The sequence below is a fragment of the Puccinia triticina genome, chromosome 1A (assembly GCF_026914185.1).
Source record: "Puccinia triticina chromosome 1A, complete sequence".
Lineage (NCBI taxonomy): Eukaryota > Fungi > Basidiomycota > Pucciniomycetes > Pucciniales > Pucciniaceae > Puccinia > Puccinia triticina.
This window is the reverse complement of record NC_070558.1, coordinates 7,259,027-7,276,034: the sequence shown is the minus strand read 5'-3', so window position 1 is coordinate 7,276,034 and position 17,008 is coordinate 7,259,027. Positions and strand designations below refer to the sequence as shown.

Genomic DNA, 17,008 nt, shown 5'->3' with positions numbered 1-17,008 from the left:
TCTTCAGTTTCTCGCATCACAGTTGCTCGCAGATTTCTGACAAAAAAAGGGAAAAAAGGGGGAAAAGTAGAAGAATAGAAATGATGATTGATGAGCCTATTCACATGCATTGAACGAAGACAAAGATAAAGATTACGAGAGAATTTTATGTTTCTGCAGTCTATCGAGAGAAATGAATTCCTTATTCACATATGAAAGATGAATGTGGTGGGAGAAGATGATCCAAGAAGGTGAAGGTGAGAAGCAGGCTGAGAAAGAGATGAAGAACGAGGGAAAGGGGGGGGGGGGGGATCGAAAGAAGACGAGGAAGGAAAATCAACCGATGACGCGGTTGTTTTTGCGTTTGATAGCGGCGGCAGGGTCGGATGCTGAGGAGTTCGCCAGATCGGGGGCGGGAGGGGCGGGGGCGAGGCCGTTTGCGGAGGCGTTTGCGGGGGCGGCGTTGAAGAATCGGGCGAGGGTGGAGGCGACGAGTGTTGGGCCGGATGGGTCGGCTGTGCTGGGACTGTGGTGGGTCGAGGAGTGGGTGCTCAGACTCAAGAAGACCGTCCACAGCACCCCGCAGGAGCCTTGCCATGGCCTACATCAACAAAAATACGCTCGTCAGCATCGTCGGCAGCGTGCACCTCGAACTTCATCACTCCAAAAATCTCTCGCTTCTCGTTTTTTGGGCCGGTTGCTTCGCCGGACTGGGAGGAGGAGCCTGCTTACACTCGGTATCTGGATACCCACAATCAGATCCGGAACAATCCGACGTCAGTTCATCCAGCCTGTGTTGAAATTGCCGAGAAACAGGACACTGACTGGAGAGGCATGAAGCTGAAGTTGAAGATCTGGATAAGCGGCCAAATCTATTCCCGAGGGTTTCAAAACAAGACCACCAGCGACACATGAGTTTCTAAGCTTTGGATGCAAGGGAGGGATGGAGGGGATGACCTTCCAGTTTGCGGTCAACAGGTACCAATACAGCTGGTGCAATCGTTCCTGGATTTCCGGGATCGTCAAGCCTTCGAACCATCCGGTGAGGGAGATGAAGACTGCAGACGGGGCGGACAGGCGTCAGCCTGACATGGTGCAGTTATTCTCGACGGGCTCTTGTTGGGAGCGGCTTACGGAAGGTATAGATAGGGGCCCTGTGTGCGGAAGAGAGAGCGAGAAGAAGACAGGAGGGGGTCAACAGGGGCGAGCGGCGATGAGGGGAGAGCGGGGGACGGACATGAGCAGCTGGTCGAGCAGGATGCGCTTGAGGAGGCCGAGGAGGCGGAACCCGGCGGCGGACTTGTGTTTGGAGGCGGCATGGTCGCCGGGCGGCGGCAGGAGCTGGGCCTCCGAGGTGGACAGCGCGCGCAGCGTGGGCACATGGTCGGCCGCCGTCGACCGGCTCCGCATGGACACCGGCCGGAGGCTCGTCAGCGACTTCTCCGTCTCTGCCAGCTGCAGATCCTGCTCGGCGTCCGTCGGCCCGCCCCCGCCCCTCGGCGCCGTCAGCGGGATCCGGCGCTCTAGAAACTTAATGTCGCACGGCTCGTCAATCTCTCCTTCTCCTCTCCAGCCCCTTCGAATATTCGCTGAGAGATGACTTACCTCATGCCATTTCCCGACACACGGCCCTGCAAAACATCCGGGGGGGGGGGGAGCATCTTGTTAGGCGGAGAGAGTGCACGAATGGGGGAGGCGTGCGTACCGTGCATGAAGCCGAAGAGGAAGAAGCGCAAGGAGCGGTGGCCGTCGAGGACGAACGGCAGTCCGGAGGACTGCGAGCGAAGGACGAGGGTTAAGCGGGCTCTGTGCGGGGCACAGATCGGGCCGAGCGGACTCACGAAGGCCGGCAGATACTGGGCCAGGAAGTCGCCGAGACACTGCAGCAACAGATGTCAGCTTGGGCCGATGGGTGTGTGGAGGATTGTCGAGCTTACTTTGAGACAGCCGTTGGTGATGGCGAGGGTGAGCGAGGGGTGGTGCTTGAAGGCCCGTTCGTAGCTCCGCGTCAGCCGGGAGAGCGCAGGCATGCTTGCGGTGGGGGAGGGTGGCTGTTGGTGCTGTGGACTTTCTCGCCCAGCGCCGCGCCAGCTTCCAGTTTCATCCACAGTTCAGTTGTATACGAGCCGTCCTCCTCGTCCTGACAGCCCATCAATCCTGTCCACAGCTATGTACATAAAAATCCCGAAACCTTGCCAACAACCACCCGCCACACATTCATTTCTTCTGCCACAGGGCCAAAGTTCGTTGAGATGGCACCTCCAAAACATGCGTCGGCTGAGCTCAAGCAAGCTGCTGGGGTTAAATTCACACACCCTGGAGCTTGTTTTTTTGCAAAAAGAACCATGTTAAAGTGGCTGTCATGTGTGTGGGACTGGGTGGGAACTGTGCTAATGTCAGATCTGGGGTGGCATCTAGAGGCCTCTGAATGCCAACCACTACCAGCCAAGCAGGAGTAACAGTTGAGCTCCCGGCATTGGGGCAACTGCTCCAGATATTTGAGCCTCTGCAATCTCATCCAGATATACATAACACAGATCTCCCGTGCTGGTGGGCCAAAATACCCAGCCTCCCAGCCACTTCCTGATTCCGGAGTGTCTGATGAACTTATGTTGAAGCTCCCTGCCCATGATTTTCTGTGGCCTGCTGGAGGGAAACCATCTTCTTCAACACACTTGGAGGATATAAGTGTCAACAGCAGGCTATGTATCCAAAAATTGGTATCTTCTTCCATCAGGTTTATTGATTCTGTGGAGTTGTATTTTATGGTTGGCTCATTACTGCCTGATAGTCAAGCTAGTTTTTAGAAGATTTGGTTTGGGTAGACAAAAATAGCTAAGTCTTCTGGTGTTTTGTCAAGGTTTCCCAGCTCTTTGATCATTCCTACAAATTTCCGATTCCATGATATGCAATGATTCTTTCTACATGTCCCTGCATGTACATTATAGTCAAATTTCTCCAATGGCTTGTGCATTCAGTGAGTATTTTTTTCATTTCGGATTTCTAATTTGGGGTGTTAGCACGACCCATTTTCGCAACAAAAAGGTGGCGTTAGCGGATGATGGTTAGAATTGACAAACAAGATGAAGTCTCTGCGTTTCTGAGAGCATATGACCATTAAGGTATGGCCGGAGGAACAGAAGCGCAGAAGAGGATTAAACTCTGATAAGACTAGAGACGAGAGCGAAGAAGCACTCGATGACCAGGCGAGGATGGTGGTGCTGAGCGGGTCGAGGGTGGTTGTTATCCAAGATGTCCTTCAACGCGGCCTGGGTGTTACAGGGATGGAGGCCCCAGTAGGGCAGGTTGTCGAGCGGATGGATGGTCCTGGTGAGGATCGGGAGCCGGACGGCCGGCTCGTGTTGGTCGGGCTGTTGGTGTGCGGGCCTCTCGGCGGGCTGGCCGATCAGGATGCGCGGGTAGACAGCCGGGGCGTCTAGGCGATAGAAGATATCGGTGGCGACGAGCTCCTGCAAGTCTAGATGCGTCCCATCTACCACATAGCCAATCTCAGCCGCATGTTCGTGGGGCCCGGGAGGCGCAGACGGACCTGGCTTGTACGCCTGAAAGAGGAGCTGGGGCACGCCATAGGTGTCCGAATAGACGACCGACGCCTGGTATTTGATCCGCTCGTGGGGCCCATGGTCGGCGTGGTCTGGTGCCGCGACTGGGGGCAGGCCGGCCTCGTCCTCGTGCTCGTCAACGGTGCCCCCGTTCACGTCGCTCTCTGCTCGGAGGCGCCCATCCGGTGCTTGATCGAAGAACAGCGTTCGGTCGATTGGCTCGTTGTGCAGACACCCCAGATCTTGATTTACTAGTATCGCCTGTTCAGAATAAGAGAGAGAGGGTCAGCAAGTCTTCTTTTCCTCTCCGATCGACTCAACTGTTGGGCGATGGGTCTCCCACTTCCAGCCCCGGGCGTGTCTGCCGGCATGGCTGATGAATTCCTGGCATCCCTCGTTGAACTCGTCCCGCGTGAGCATCTCGTGGGGGGTGGATGTCTCCCGGGGGCCCCTGGCGGAAGAAGCCCCCCCGGGGCGATGTCAGCCGCAGCCCCCCTCGGAGGGACGCCGACATCCCCCAGCCGGGAAGCCACCACCACCCCCCACCCCACGCCACCATGCTCTCGACGGCCTTCAAGCGACCCCTGCTCTCCGCCCTCGCCAGACTCGCCCCGCCCAGCACCGCCCCGCTCCTCCGGCCAGGCCCAAGCCACCCGCACCGCCCCCTCTCCAGCTCATCCACCCCGCCTGCCGCCTCAGCCTCAACCCCGCCCGCGAGCCTCCCCAACGTCGTCGAGGACTTGCACGGCCAATCCGCCGAAGCCATCCTCGCCGAAGGCCAGGGCAAGAAACATGGCACAATGAGACACTTCACCGGTCCGCCCCCCTCGCTCTCCCCAATCTTCCCATCCTCATCACTCACTGCTTTCCTCCAGTTAACTTCGGACCCCAGCATCCCGCCGCTCATGGCGTCTTGAGGATGATCCTCGAGATGAATGGCGAAGAAATCCTGCGCGCAGATCCACACATCGGGCTGCTCCATCGAGGCACCGAAAAGCTGATCGAATACAAGGCGAGTCTCTGCTGCCCCCACCCGCATCCTCTGTATACTGATCTTGTCATCTTGATAGAATTACACCCAAGCCTTGCCCTACTTCGACAGGTTGGATTACGTGTCCATGATGACCAACGAGCTGTGCTACTCTAGAGCCGTCGAAAAATTGTTGAACATCGAGGTGCCTGATCGAGCCAAATGGATCCGAACGATGTTTGGCGAAATCACCCGAATCCTCAACCATCTCATGGCCATCCTCACTCACGCCATGGGTAAAGCTGGGTTTTGCTATCACATCCAAGCTTGTAAACCACTCAATTGAGGTGTTTTTTTTTTTTTTTTTTTTGCTGAATTTGATTGTAGATGTCGGAGCTTTGACGCCATTCTTATGGGGATTTGAGGAGCGAGAGAAGCTGATGGAGTTTTACGAGCGAGTCTCGGGTGCCCGCCTCCATGCGGCGTATGTCCGCCCGGGGGGAGTAGCCTTCGACTTACCGCACGGATTGCTCGACGACATCTTTACGTGGGCGACGGCGTTTTCGGACCGGGTGGACGAGTTTGAGGAAGTGTTGACGGAGAACCGGATCTGGAAGGAGCGGACGATCGGGATCGGGAAGGTGTCGGTGACCGACGCGCTCAACTACGGCTTCTCCGGCGTCATGCTCCGCGGCTCCGGCGTCCCGTGGGATATCCGTAAGAGCCAGCCCTACGACGCCTACGATCAAGTCGAATTCGACGTGCCTGTCGGAAAAAACGGCGATTGTTACGATCGCTACTTATGTCGAACCGAAGAATTCCGTCAATCTCTACGGATCATCCAGTAAAGTCCCCCGCCTCCCAATCAAGAACACATACAAACACCCTAATCCGGGGGTTTTTTTTTTTGGATAGTCAATGTCTGAACAAAATGCCAGCAGGCCAGATCAAAGTAGACGATTATAAGCTAACACCGCCGCCCCGAGCGACGATGAAAGAGTCGATGGAGGCCCTGATCCACCACTTCAAGCTCTTCTCGGAAGGCTACAATGTCCCCCCGGGCGAGACTTACTCAGCCATCGAGGCTCCCAAGGGCGAGATGGGCGTCTATCTCGTCAGCGACGGCTCCAACCGTCCCTACCGTTGCCGTCCGTCCCCGCCCCCCTCTCTCCATTCTCGGTCCCGCTCTGCTGACGCCTTGCTTTTGCGCCCTGCGTTAGGCATCCGCGCCCCTGGCTTCGCCCATCTCGCAGGCGCCGACTTCATGTCCCGACACCACTTCCTGCCAGAGTAATCCCCCCCCCGTTTCTTGCGCCCCATTTGCGCACTGTCTCTGACCGCGTTGGCTCTTTTTTTGTAGTATGGTCGCGATCATCGGGACCATGGATTTGGTGTTCGGAGAAGTACTCGCTCTTTCTTTTGTCGCCAACAATCCCTGGTTTACTGGAGGCACGGGCAGCTGATTGAATCACTTGTGTTTTTTTTCGCAGGTCGACCGATAAATACAAATATTTATGAATGTTATTATCTTTTCTACTCCTGCTGTTCGGCACCAACATCATTCCATTTCTTCATGTTCACTTTTTTGTAATGCAATCAAGATGTTTTGTTTCTTCTTTCTTTTTGTGTATCACAGCCGTAGAGGGGGAGTTGAGTGTTACCACCTTGAGGTCTTTTCATTTGGTTCGAGGAGAGGTTGGGTTATTCCTGCGGGGACATTTCTCACCAAAAGCAAGTTCCCCCTCCTGGTATGCACTACCCAGACTACTGTTTGTCATCAAGACCCTACTTCAGCCACACGTGTGAGAATTGCGGTGGTGTCTGGCTCTTTCTGCTTTTGTTCTGTAGGCACCAGGGAAAAATTGAGGTCACCTGAGGGCAGGTGATGTGAAGAAGACTCTTGTTCAGTCTCCAATCATACTCCAAAACCCATTGAGTGGGACTCCCCAATGACCACAAAGGGGCCATTGTTTTGATAGTGGAGTCTTGCCACAGTAGCTCAGGCGCCTGAACATTTTTTACTCAATGTCACCTGCCACCAGCTGTCATCACATTTTCCCTGGTGAGGGTTTCTTCCCCTCTTCTCCGTTTTAAATTTATGGCAATGGCTTGCACGCAATCTAGGGACAGACTGCAAGCGTGGTGGAGATGTGGTGCGCCAAATGGTACAGGCGGTGATTCAGATCAAATCAGAAGTGCGGGGAGTGTATCCAGTCCTCAAGATATTCAGCTCACATCCTCCCAGTCTCAAGAAATCAGTACCTGTTGTTGTTGTGCTCACTGTTTCTTTGTTTTTGTTGGATTTCTTTCATTGTTTGTCTCTTGGCCTTTTGCATTTCTTATGGTGTGTGTCGGTATGGCTCAGAGTGGAGGGTTGGTTTTTTGATGTGTTGTTTGTTTGTGTTTTCTTGGTTGTGGCTTTGGTTTTTTCTCTGTTGTTGTTGTTGTGCGTGCAGAGGTGTGCAGGTGTATGATGACCTGTCCCGCAGGATGTCACAACCCCAGAGTCTGAGTTCAGCTCAAACTCAGATGATGGGACGGCATGGGACTTTGTCAGAACCTTCTCAGACATCAAGCACCAGGACAAAAAAGTAGTCACTTGATGGGAAGTGACATGATGCAGCTTTGTTTTCAGCTCCAACACTGCTCCAATGCTGCTCCTCTCCTCCAGCAAATCTAGGGCTCACATTACAGGTGTCAGTATCAAAGCAGTCAATGTGGGGTCTCTTGAAGGAGTTGTACGGGATGCCCTAAATCATCCCGGTTGTCAAGCATGAACCGTGGCAAAAGAAGAAGATTCTGATACCTGCCGCCAAGTTAGACAAATATAATCGAATTCTCCGCGAGCGAGTGCGGAACGGCCTTTACAAGCAGTCGACCTCCTCGTATTCTTCCCTGGTTTTTTGCGTGCTGAAGAGCAATGGGAAGCTCCGGATTGTTCATGATCTTCAGCCGTTGAACCGGGTGACAGTCAAGGATGCTGGCGTTCCTACAGCTACTGAAGAATTTGTTGAATCATTTTTGGGCCGCGCCTGCTATGGGCTAGGCAACATTCTTGGCGGATACGACGAACATGCCTTAGATCCTATTTCTTGACCCCTGACTACTTTTGACACCCCCTTGGGCCGATTTCAGTTGACCCATCTCCCGCAGGGTGCCACTAATTCTGTCGCCGTCTACCAGGCGCAGATGATGTGGGTTCTGAAGGAGGAAATCCCGGACCATGCGGACGTTTTCATTGACAATGGGGGCATTAAAGGCCCGGTTTCGGATTACGACAACGAAGCGCTGTCTTGGCATGCTGGTGTGCAAAGGTTTGTTTGGGAATACACCAAGATTCTGGAGCGAGTCCTTTTTTGGATTGAGGAAGCGGGTTTGACGGTGTCAGCATCTAAACTGGCAGCGTGTGTCCCGGCTTTGGAGATCGTTGGCCATGTGGTATGCAAGGAGGGCTGACGGATGTCAAAACACAAGGTAAATAAGATCATCTCGTGGCCGACCCCAAAGGACGCCACCAAGGTTCGCGGATTTCTAGGCGTGGTAGTGTACGTTTGGCTTTTCATCCCATTGTTATCTCAAATCTGCCTCCCCCTACGGTGGCTGACGCGAAAGGATGTCGAGTTTGTCTGGTCGGAGGATTGCGCGGCTTAAGTCGTTAGTGGGTCGGGACATAGTGTAGGAATACAGACCAAGCCCCGCAGCAACCTTCCAGGAAGCATGCCCGGGTAGCTCAAGCAACGGTGGGCCGCTACGCTACGACAAAAAATGAGCTAACAGCGGATTACGCGGCCCTTTCCGCAGCATTAAACCACTTAAACTGGTGAGAATATTCTAGGAGCCTCCCTGATCAAAATGGTCCAGCAGGACCATTGCATCAGGGAGTCAGGACATCCTGGTTACCAGATGCAGAGCCAAAATTCCATTTGGAGTACAGTGCAGCTAACATGGTCTGTTTTGCAGCATTCAACTGCTTGCCTTGCGTGGATTGAACTATAAGCCTCCCTGAGGGATCAGTCAATTAGGACTGCAAAATTCAGGGAGTTTGGAAAATCCTGTTGCCAGCCGCGCTGCTGTAATTGGCAGTTAGCTGATTTCTAGCGCAGCGTAGCGGCCCACCGTTGGCTCAAGGCACAAGCCCAAGCCCAGCTGCAATGAAAGGTAAAGCCTTTTGCAGTCCAGTCCCAGACCCCAGCCCTAACCACAGAAGCTGACGTGAAAGTATTGCTTGTCAATTACAGAAGCAACCCAGGCTAGAACCTTATCGGTCAACGCCCAAAGCCAAACTCAGCCCAGACGGAGAACCTTGTACGTCCCGAGATCAAGCGGAAAGTAGACTTAAAACCTTAAGACTAACTTTGCCGTGTTCTTATGCAGAACTCTTGAGGAACGACTTGGTCCCAAGAACCAACCAGAACTACTAGGCAGACTATTGGAAGCGACAGCTATCCATCAGTACAGCACATACCAGACCAAGCACAAAAAGAAAAGACCCTGAATCTAACGCAGACATTGATTCATTCATCCACTAGAAACAGACGCATCGGAAGCGTTCAGACAGGATAAGACAAAGTTATTGCGATAACTCAACTTATACCCGTGAGTAGAAAACAAGACAGAAAAGAAAGAACAAAACAGAAAAATAAACTGAAGCCGGCATCATGCGTATCTTGCGTTGCAAACTGCTTGGCGTACAGGACCTTTTTCCCGCGCGTATAACCGTCGACGTGACAGCACCGCGCCAAGCGCATTGCCCCTTTAAACATTCTTTCAGACACAGATCCCAGGCACATTCTGCCCTGCTTTCAGGTGCATACTCGTGCAGACTTTTTCTACTCATCTCAGAACTATACCTTTGTAAATAGTATTCTAACAAGCAATAAAACCTTTCAGTTGCTTGGATTCTTTTACATAGTGCTGGTGAAGGTGAATTACGGTCCAGCAGCGGGATGTCTCACGCTTGCTGTGGATTCCAGCTTTCATGCGGTGGGAGCCGTCCTTACGCAGGAGGATGCCAACGGGTTAGATAGGCCCGTGTTATACGAGTCCTTGTTATTTTCTAACGTCGAGTCTTGATATTCACAACCCAAACTTGAGCTGTGCAGTGTAGCCCGCATTCTCAAGAAGCTTCAAAATGTTCTGTGGGGGCAACATTTCGAGCTCCTCGTCGACGCCCAGTCTCTCATTCAGATGATCAACGCGCCAAGCCTACCCAACGCCCCGATGACGCGATGGGTCGCTTTCATCCATTTGTTCTCTTTCAACATCTCTCACCGCCCCGGCAAATCGTTCACGATGCTGGATGGGCTTTCCCGTCGGCCGCAGGGAGACGACGAGTCGGATCCACCCGCGTCAGAATTTGACGAGGAGGCGCCGCTCATTAGGCCGCTGACCTCTTTCTCAGCCGAGGCAGCTCCGGCGTACACGGGCTATCAGGAAGGTTTCTGGCGACAACTGGAGGAGTACCTCAAGACATTCGCCCGACCCACAGACATGGATTCAGCTTCGTTTCAGGCTTTAAGAAGGAAGGCAGCGGACTTCTTTGTTCAAGGGGGTCGTCTCCTGCGAAGGGGAAGCCCGCTGCCACGGATCGTGATCACTACTCCGAGCAAGCAGGAGGAAATTCTTCAGCGCTTGCACGAAGACCTCGGTCATCGAGGCACCGCAGAAACATATCGCCCGATCGGTTCTGGTGGCCAAGTCTCAAGAAAGCGGTCCAGCTCTGGTGCCGCAGCTGCGAAGCCTGTCAGAAGCGCGACCTGCGCCGGCCGACGGAAGTGCGCTACCCGATGGGCGAGGACACTTTGTTTGGAAGAGTTTCTATGGATGTTGTTCACATCAAAGCCAGCGCAGCCAAGTATCTAATCGTGGCCCGCGACGACTTCTCGGGTTGGGTTGAGGCCAAATTCCTCAACAACATCACCTCGGAGGCGGTTGCGGCTTTTCTGCAAGAGCACTGGACCATGCGGTACGGTCTAGCGCGCTCCTATTCGACTGACGGGGGCTCAGAGTTTGGCGGGGCTCTGGCAGAGATGCTCAGAGCTTTACCGGGCCAGCATCGGGTCTCGACACCGTACTATCCCGAAGCTCAAGGTATGGTCGAGCGCGGGCATGCACCCCTTAAGTCCGCGCTGGTCAAGTTAGCGGGAGAGTCAGGTAAGAACTGTCGGAAGTGTTGAGATTTCGACCGGAGAACCCAAAAAGGGGGCGGAGATGCGGCAAGAATATTCTGGACAGTGAGAGGAGGGTTTTCTCACTGGATCGGCTCAAGGGCGGAAAAAGAGGGAGAGAACCAATGGTTTTGATTCACATGTATCTAGCACCATATAAGTAGTCTATGTACATGTGGTCAAAATGTGGGTGAGAATAATAATGAATAAAAAGGAATATTGAATAAGAAACTTCTCAAACTCATTGTGACATGTCAAAAGGTACATTATTATCCCCATCAGAGAAGCGCGCAATCTAGAGGATAAGCAGTAACCTGGAAAGCTAATACATACTCTATTCTAATCAGGGATCAATGTCTACAAGATAGTAAGAGAGAAGCATGACCAAGGATAAAAGACAGACCACATAGAGAGGGGGCAACATAAGTGTTGGATAACTTTGATCTGAAAACAAGCCCATAGAGGAGGATAAAAAAGGATGGAATGGTGTGAGGAAATAGTGTAGGGATTTTGGGGATGAGGAGGAACAAGACTGAAATTCAACAGGAAGTTCCTGCCGTTGGTTTTGTTTGCCGACCGTATCTCAACCAAGCGCACGACGGGCTACTCCCCTTACGAGTTGGTGTTTGGTCAGTGTGCCGCTCTTCCGATAGATTTGGACATAGAATCTTTTCTTGGGGTCGATTGGGAGGAGGTGCGCAGTACTTCTGATTTACTAGTGGCGCGCTCCCGGCAGCTCGAGCGCAGCAAAGAGGCGCGGGCAGTGGCGTACAAGAGAATGATGAAATCACGGGCCAAGTCCATCCGCTATTGGGAGGACAAGCACTCTAGTCAACTTCGCAGACCCCTTGCTCCTGGAGACCTGGTGTTGGCGTATAACCGGTCTTTGGAAGTCCAGTGGGGGCAGCTTTTCGCCCACAAATGGAACGGACCTTATCGGATTGTTGAGCAAGTTTCAGGCGGTTCTTATGTTCTTGCCGAGCTTGACGGCACGGAGCTCAAACGCCGGTTTGCGGCGGACCAGGTCAAGCAATATTTTCCTCGTGGGGGCATTGGAGACCAAAAGTAAGTTCCCCCTCCTCGGTATGCACCTTGGGTATCTACTACCAAAAGTTTGTTGTAAGCTCTACATTCGCCACTCTCGTGAGCCACCCGCGAGTCCCCTTTTGCTTCTTTTCTTCAGCTTGGTTCAATGGGATCTTCGGCGGAGACCGCACAGTCTAGGGACAGACTGTAAGTGGTGGTGGGATGTGGTGGACAAAACTGTAGTCAAATTTGGTTTCAGTCTTCAATCTCACTGGCGCTTCTCTCAAGGTCCAAGACTCAGCCTCAAGCCTCAAAACTCAAGATCAAGACTCTCAGCGCTCAAGGTCCTCAGGCTATTTCCCCTTCCCCTTTCTTTTCCTGATTTCTCACTTCCTTCTTATTTCCTTTCCCCCCCCCCCTCAAGACTCTTTTATTTTCTTGGTCCTAACACAGTTTGTACTGTGGGTTTATTTGTTTGGTTCTGATTCCTTTCCTTCTCTCTCTGCTTCTTTCTGGTTTGGTGCCTTCTCCTCCTCTCTCTGTTCTGGTTTTCTGTTTCTCATTTTGTGATTGTTCTCTATTATTTCATTGTTCTGTGGCTGGTTTCTTTTCTTGTCTTTCTTCTGTTGAGTGTTGCTGGTCTGTTTTCTTTTATGATTTTCTTTGTGTTTGTTGTGTTGCGCGTGCACGGTGTGAGAAAGAAAGCTGGTACAACTGGTGAAGAATGTCCGCTGACCGCCTTCTTCAAGAATATTGATGTCCGGGCTGTGTGATTGTTGGTAACTCGGCTCCGCACTGCTACTTTCCGCTAGCCTTCAGCGCTCCTCTACTGAGCCTGATCTATAGCGTAATAATCCGCAAGTGAATAAAGCTCCGCACTTCGTAAGCACAAGAATCCGCAGTAACTCTCCAATAAGAATAAGAACACAGATAATCTCCCAATAACTCTCGTATGTCCGTAGTTGTAAGTACAATGATGAGTGAAATCCGTAATAATTCCCTAGGATAAAGATCATAGGATGATGAAAAGAGAGAAAAAACCCTGAGCCACCCCTGTCCTTCCCTCCACGCATGTCACCGTTCCCACCCGATCCCGCACACCTGACACTTTCCCGCACTAGTCCTCCATATCCACCCGCTATCCCGCTCGTCACTCTCCCAGACTCCGCTCCTCTCCGACGCTTGTCCTCCCACCATCCTCTGTCTAGCCCCCGTCAGTCGTTCTCTTGCCACCGCCTGTAGAGACTGTAAAATGAAGATGTGTCTGGTGAGAGTCGAACTCACGACCTCAGCTATGCTGAGACACATACTAGAGTGCTGCCTTTACCAACTAGGCTACAGACGCTTGTGGCTGCCAGCTGGGTGGTTGGTTGGTAGTGCTCATGGGTCAATCCAACAGCCCTCCATACTGTGGTGATACATCATGGTAGCAGACTAACATACAACTCAACACCGCCTTCACCCCGGTTCCACCCGCTGGTGGAACCCGCTCTGGCTGTCATGGCTCACCCGCTGACGCGCCGCTGCTACCAGTCCACGTGTGTAGTCCCGCCGCAGTCCAGCCCTGTCTTTTCCGCTCCAATCCAAATACCCAATCCGAAATCCGCAATCCGCAATCCGCAATTCGTGCATTCCAATCCGCGCGTGACTTTCCGTAAGCTTTCCTAGCGTGCTTTCCTGACCTCATCCTCAGTGCTTATGTCACCGGAATGCACTCTGCCTGAGCAGCTTTGTGCATTCCCCGCCCGCACTATCCCCGCGTGGACATTCTACCGCGCTCGCCTACATAAATCACCACAACGGCGCGCAAGGAGATGATGAAATGTATGTGACATGTTGTCTCCCCGAGTCCAAGTTTGCGGAACTTGGAGGAGGGGAGAGGCATGGCATTCTGATCCGCCATCACAAGTCTAGAAGATCAAGAGCCCAGAGTCCAGCATCCAAGGAGTCCAATTCTCATCAAGAATCCTTTCTCAACAAAACCAAACCGCCGCCGAGGATCCAAACCCCGGCAAAACAAAATCAAAACCACCTCCACACAAGCTATCACTTTGAATCCGCACGACTCCTTCAGGACCAATCCGTGAGGGCAGCCACCAGGCATCTTTTCCCCTCCCAGCGCTTTCGCCGGCCTAGCACCGGTCAAAGCTCCATACCGGACATCAAGCGGGACACACATCTCACTCAATGGCCGGTGCACTCCATGACCAGCCATCAAGTGGGATGCGCACTTGATGACCATTGACCGGTCACCAAGTACACACCCCACTCAATGAACGGTCATGGAGTGGAGTACACACCCTTGATGACCGGCCATTGTTGAGCGGAGTATACACCTCCACATCCCACACAATGACCGGACATCAAGTGGGGTGATCACAATGGCCGGCCACTGAGCAGGGTGTGTACTCTGCTTGATGACCGGCCTACAACCCCACTCAATGGCCGGTCATTGGGTTGAGTGTGCATCCCACTCAATTGCCGGTCACCGAGTGGGATGTGCACCCCGCTCAATGTGCAGTCATCAAGAGGGGTGTGTACTGCGCTCAATGACCGGCCATCAAGAGGGGTGTGTACATACCCCACTCAATCGGTCACCAGTGCGGTAACCGCAGTACCCACCTCAAGTACTGCTGGTACCCGTTGGCGGGTGCTGTGTCTGGGTCTGGGTGTCCAAAATTGGAGAAATTCACAGCAAGAACTCACACCCATTGCGGGTACCTGGACCTGTTTGGCCATCTCTAAGTTGTTTCTATTACACATGGTTAAAACTTTGGATGGAGTGTAGTGATACTGTGGGAGGTAGAGCTGGTCCCTAGTACCCGTTGGCGCGTACATGGGCGGGTACCCGTGGAAGTGCGCAGGTATCCGCTGGGTGCAGGTGCGGGTGTACAGTCTGGATCCAAATTCAGTCAGGTACCCGCGCACAAATCACCATTCTGCACAGCCCTGCTTGCCCCTAGTGCCCATTGGCGGGTATGATGTGATGTTGAGACTCTTTGTTGTAAATCTTGGATTTTATTTTTAAACAGTAGTAATAGAAATCTAAACAATGAAAATAATCATAAATCAAAATGAGACCTAAAAGAAACAACCATGAGTGAAAAGAAAAAACGACGAACTGGATAGAGATAATATCCTAAACAAGGAAACTGAACACAATAACAACAACAATGAAAAGAACTCAAAACTAAAGAACAAATAACTAGAAACAATGTGGATTTAGTGGAAAGAAAACAGTTATTAAAAATTAGAGATAAAAGAAACCAACACATTTTACTCCTAATGTGTTTACTTGATGTTACTCCTCCTAAACCAACTTGAATGAGCTGAGTTGATTCAAAGAATGTAATGTGTTAATGTTTAGTTGACGACTTGAGGTGATAGTTATTCTGTACTTCTGGTTCTTGAGTCACTAGGGCTTTTGGAGTCTTGATCTTCTTGCACTTGATTCCGATTGACTGAAGTGGTTGTAAGCAAGAAAGCCAAGAGAAAAAGAAACTTCAGAGTTTGCAAGTTCAGAAATACCCAGCCTCCACAATTGCATTTACATAATGCATATCCAAAATGCATAAGTGCTCAAATTACCCTCAACAGCGGGTACCCATGGAAGTTGCAGGTAACTGCCAGCAGGTGCTGAGTACGGGTGTGGGTGTCCATTCTGGGTCAAAATTCAGGCAGGTACCCACACCCGCCGCAGATACGCGGGTGCAAAGTGTCAGCTCTAGGGGGAGGTCTGATTTTGCTCTGGTACTATGGTTTGACTTTGGCTCTGTGGGGCCAACTGTCACAAAACCATGTAACCTGTGCGGTTTTCTGTGACACATTGCGTCACACAAATGTACACGCGCACTTTTGTGTGACACATACACCATCACCCAGCCATATCATGCCAAGATGAGTGCCCCGCAATCCCAGGGGTGAATTAGCCAAATCCTTTAATAATTGTATCTGATTTTCATCCATCAGTGCAGAAATCCTTTTGAGGAGATTTTCTGAATTCATTCACACCAGGGGTGATTTGGTGCACTCTCCAGAGAGTGCCATACCATACTCTTTTTACGGAACCGTGCTGGATGCTTTTGGTGAAAGTAGTGTAAGAAATAATCAAAAATGATTGAACTCATCCACAACTGTTCTGAAACTGATCCTGGACTCATCCATAAATCATCAAGAAGTCATGCAGAACTCAATCAAAACTCAATCAGAACACGGTTGAAACCACTAAGACATAATGGCTGTAAGAATACAGACCTTGGCAAACGGCGCAATCTAAGGAAAGCGCCGTGAACCACAAAAGCTGCGGAATCAGGTAAGCAAAGAAAACCTCTTTCCGTAGCCCAAGCTGCCCGCGGAGATGGAAAACTGACTTCATCTACTCTGATGATAGCAGGTACAGCAGGCCCAAAAATGCTTGCTACTTTTGCCGCAAACTTGAAACTTTTGGCCGCAGTTGCCAAACTTTGCGCAGCTGAAATTGGCTGTGCGCGCGGACTGTGCTTGGGGGATCCCAGTGTAGCCTGCCACCAATGCATCCGACCGCCAACCACTGCCCTCGACCCACTACCCACTACACCCATTACCCACCACCGCCAAAACCAACGTCAAGGCCACCACAACTGTGATTGGAACCAGACAAATTGATCCCGCCCAGCAATTGGAACGATTGGCTGCCGGTCTTGCTTCCATTTCTGCTTGCTCTGAATCATAACCGGGTTGCAACCCCTGGTAAGTCCAATTCACACTTGCCCCAACTCAATTGTTATGCTGTCCACCGCTTGTATGGCGGACCCAATCAAGCATATGCGGATGGAACGGCATGCAAGCTATTGCGGTTACAATTTCATGAGGATATTTCCAAAAAGGAACAGATGGCTGACAACAATTGGAATGATCCATCCAGTGCAGCATTGAGTCAATCCCATTGGCCAATCCAGCACATGTAAGTGTTCTTTCTGTGGTTCTCTGTGCTTCTGTCAAGTCTCCTGCTGAAATACTGCACTCACCCCCATGGCAGTTGGAATAAGTCAGATCAATCCTACCCAGCAATCAGAACGTTCCAGTGCTGCATCAAATTGATCCCATAATCCGACCTATCTAAAACACGTGAACCACCTCCACTGCCACCTTCATCACCACCAGATTAATCTTATCTTTTCAAGTACCCCATTGCTGACAGTAATTGTCTTCTCTAGGTCCAATGTTTGTCCCATATACGGCATCTTTCAAATACACCGTGGTTCGGGCCGCCCTTGTGGGGAAGACATTAGCTGAAATCAATCTCTCAAATGGATCAGACATCA

At 51.7% G+C, this 17,008-nt stretch overlaps 3 protein-coding genes across 3 annotated transcripts; 1 reads left to right on the top strand and 2 right to left on the bottom strand.

Moving 5' to 3' along the window:
• Nucleotides 1–315: 315 nt before the first annotated feature.
• Nucleotides 316–2,009, bottom strand: PtA15_1A786 (uncharacterized protein; the record flags this gene model as incomplete). The annotated part of the gene is made up of 10 exons (XM_053165849.1): nucleotides 316–368; nucleotides 472–580; nucleotides 712–720; nucleotides 805–1,037; nucleotides 1,114–1,133; nucleotides 1,217–1,509; nucleotides 1,585–1,610; nucleotides 1,685–1,754; nucleotides 1,821–1,859; nucleotides 1,917–2,009. 10 exons carry the CDS (start codon nucleotides 2,007–2,009, stop codon nucleotides 316–318), a joined length of 945 nt encoding a protein of 314 aa, XP_053017000.1.
• A 1,125-nt stretch (nucleotides 2,010–3,134) lies between these two features.
• PtA15_1A785 (uncharacterized protein) lies at nucleotides 3,135–3,962 on the bottom strand (the record flags this gene model as incomplete). The annotated part of the gene is made up of 2 exons (XM_053165848.1): nucleotides 3,135–3,803; nucleotides 3,864–3,962. The coding sequence occupies 2 exons, from the start codon at nucleotides 3,960–3,962 to the stop codon at nucleotides 3,135–3,137; spliced, it is 768 nt and encodes a 255-aa protein (XP_053016999.1).
• A 137-nt stretch (nucleotides 3,963–4,099) lies between these two features.
• PtA15_1A784 (uncharacterized protein) lies at nucleotides 4,100–6,014 on the top strand (the record flags this gene model as incomplete). Its single annotated transcript, XM_053165847.1, has 8 exons — nucleotides 4,100–4,358; nucleotides 4,418–4,554; nucleotides 4,613–4,808; nucleotides 4,900–5,356; nucleotides 5,428–5,660; nucleotides 5,733–5,802; nucleotides 5,873–5,915; nucleotides 6,003–6,014. 8 exons carry the CDS (start codon nucleotides 4,100–4,102, stop codon nucleotides 6,012–6,014), a joined length of 1,407 nt encoding a protein of 468 aa, XP_053016998.1.
• Between the last annotated feature and the right edge of the window lie 10,994 nt (nucleotides 6,015–17,008).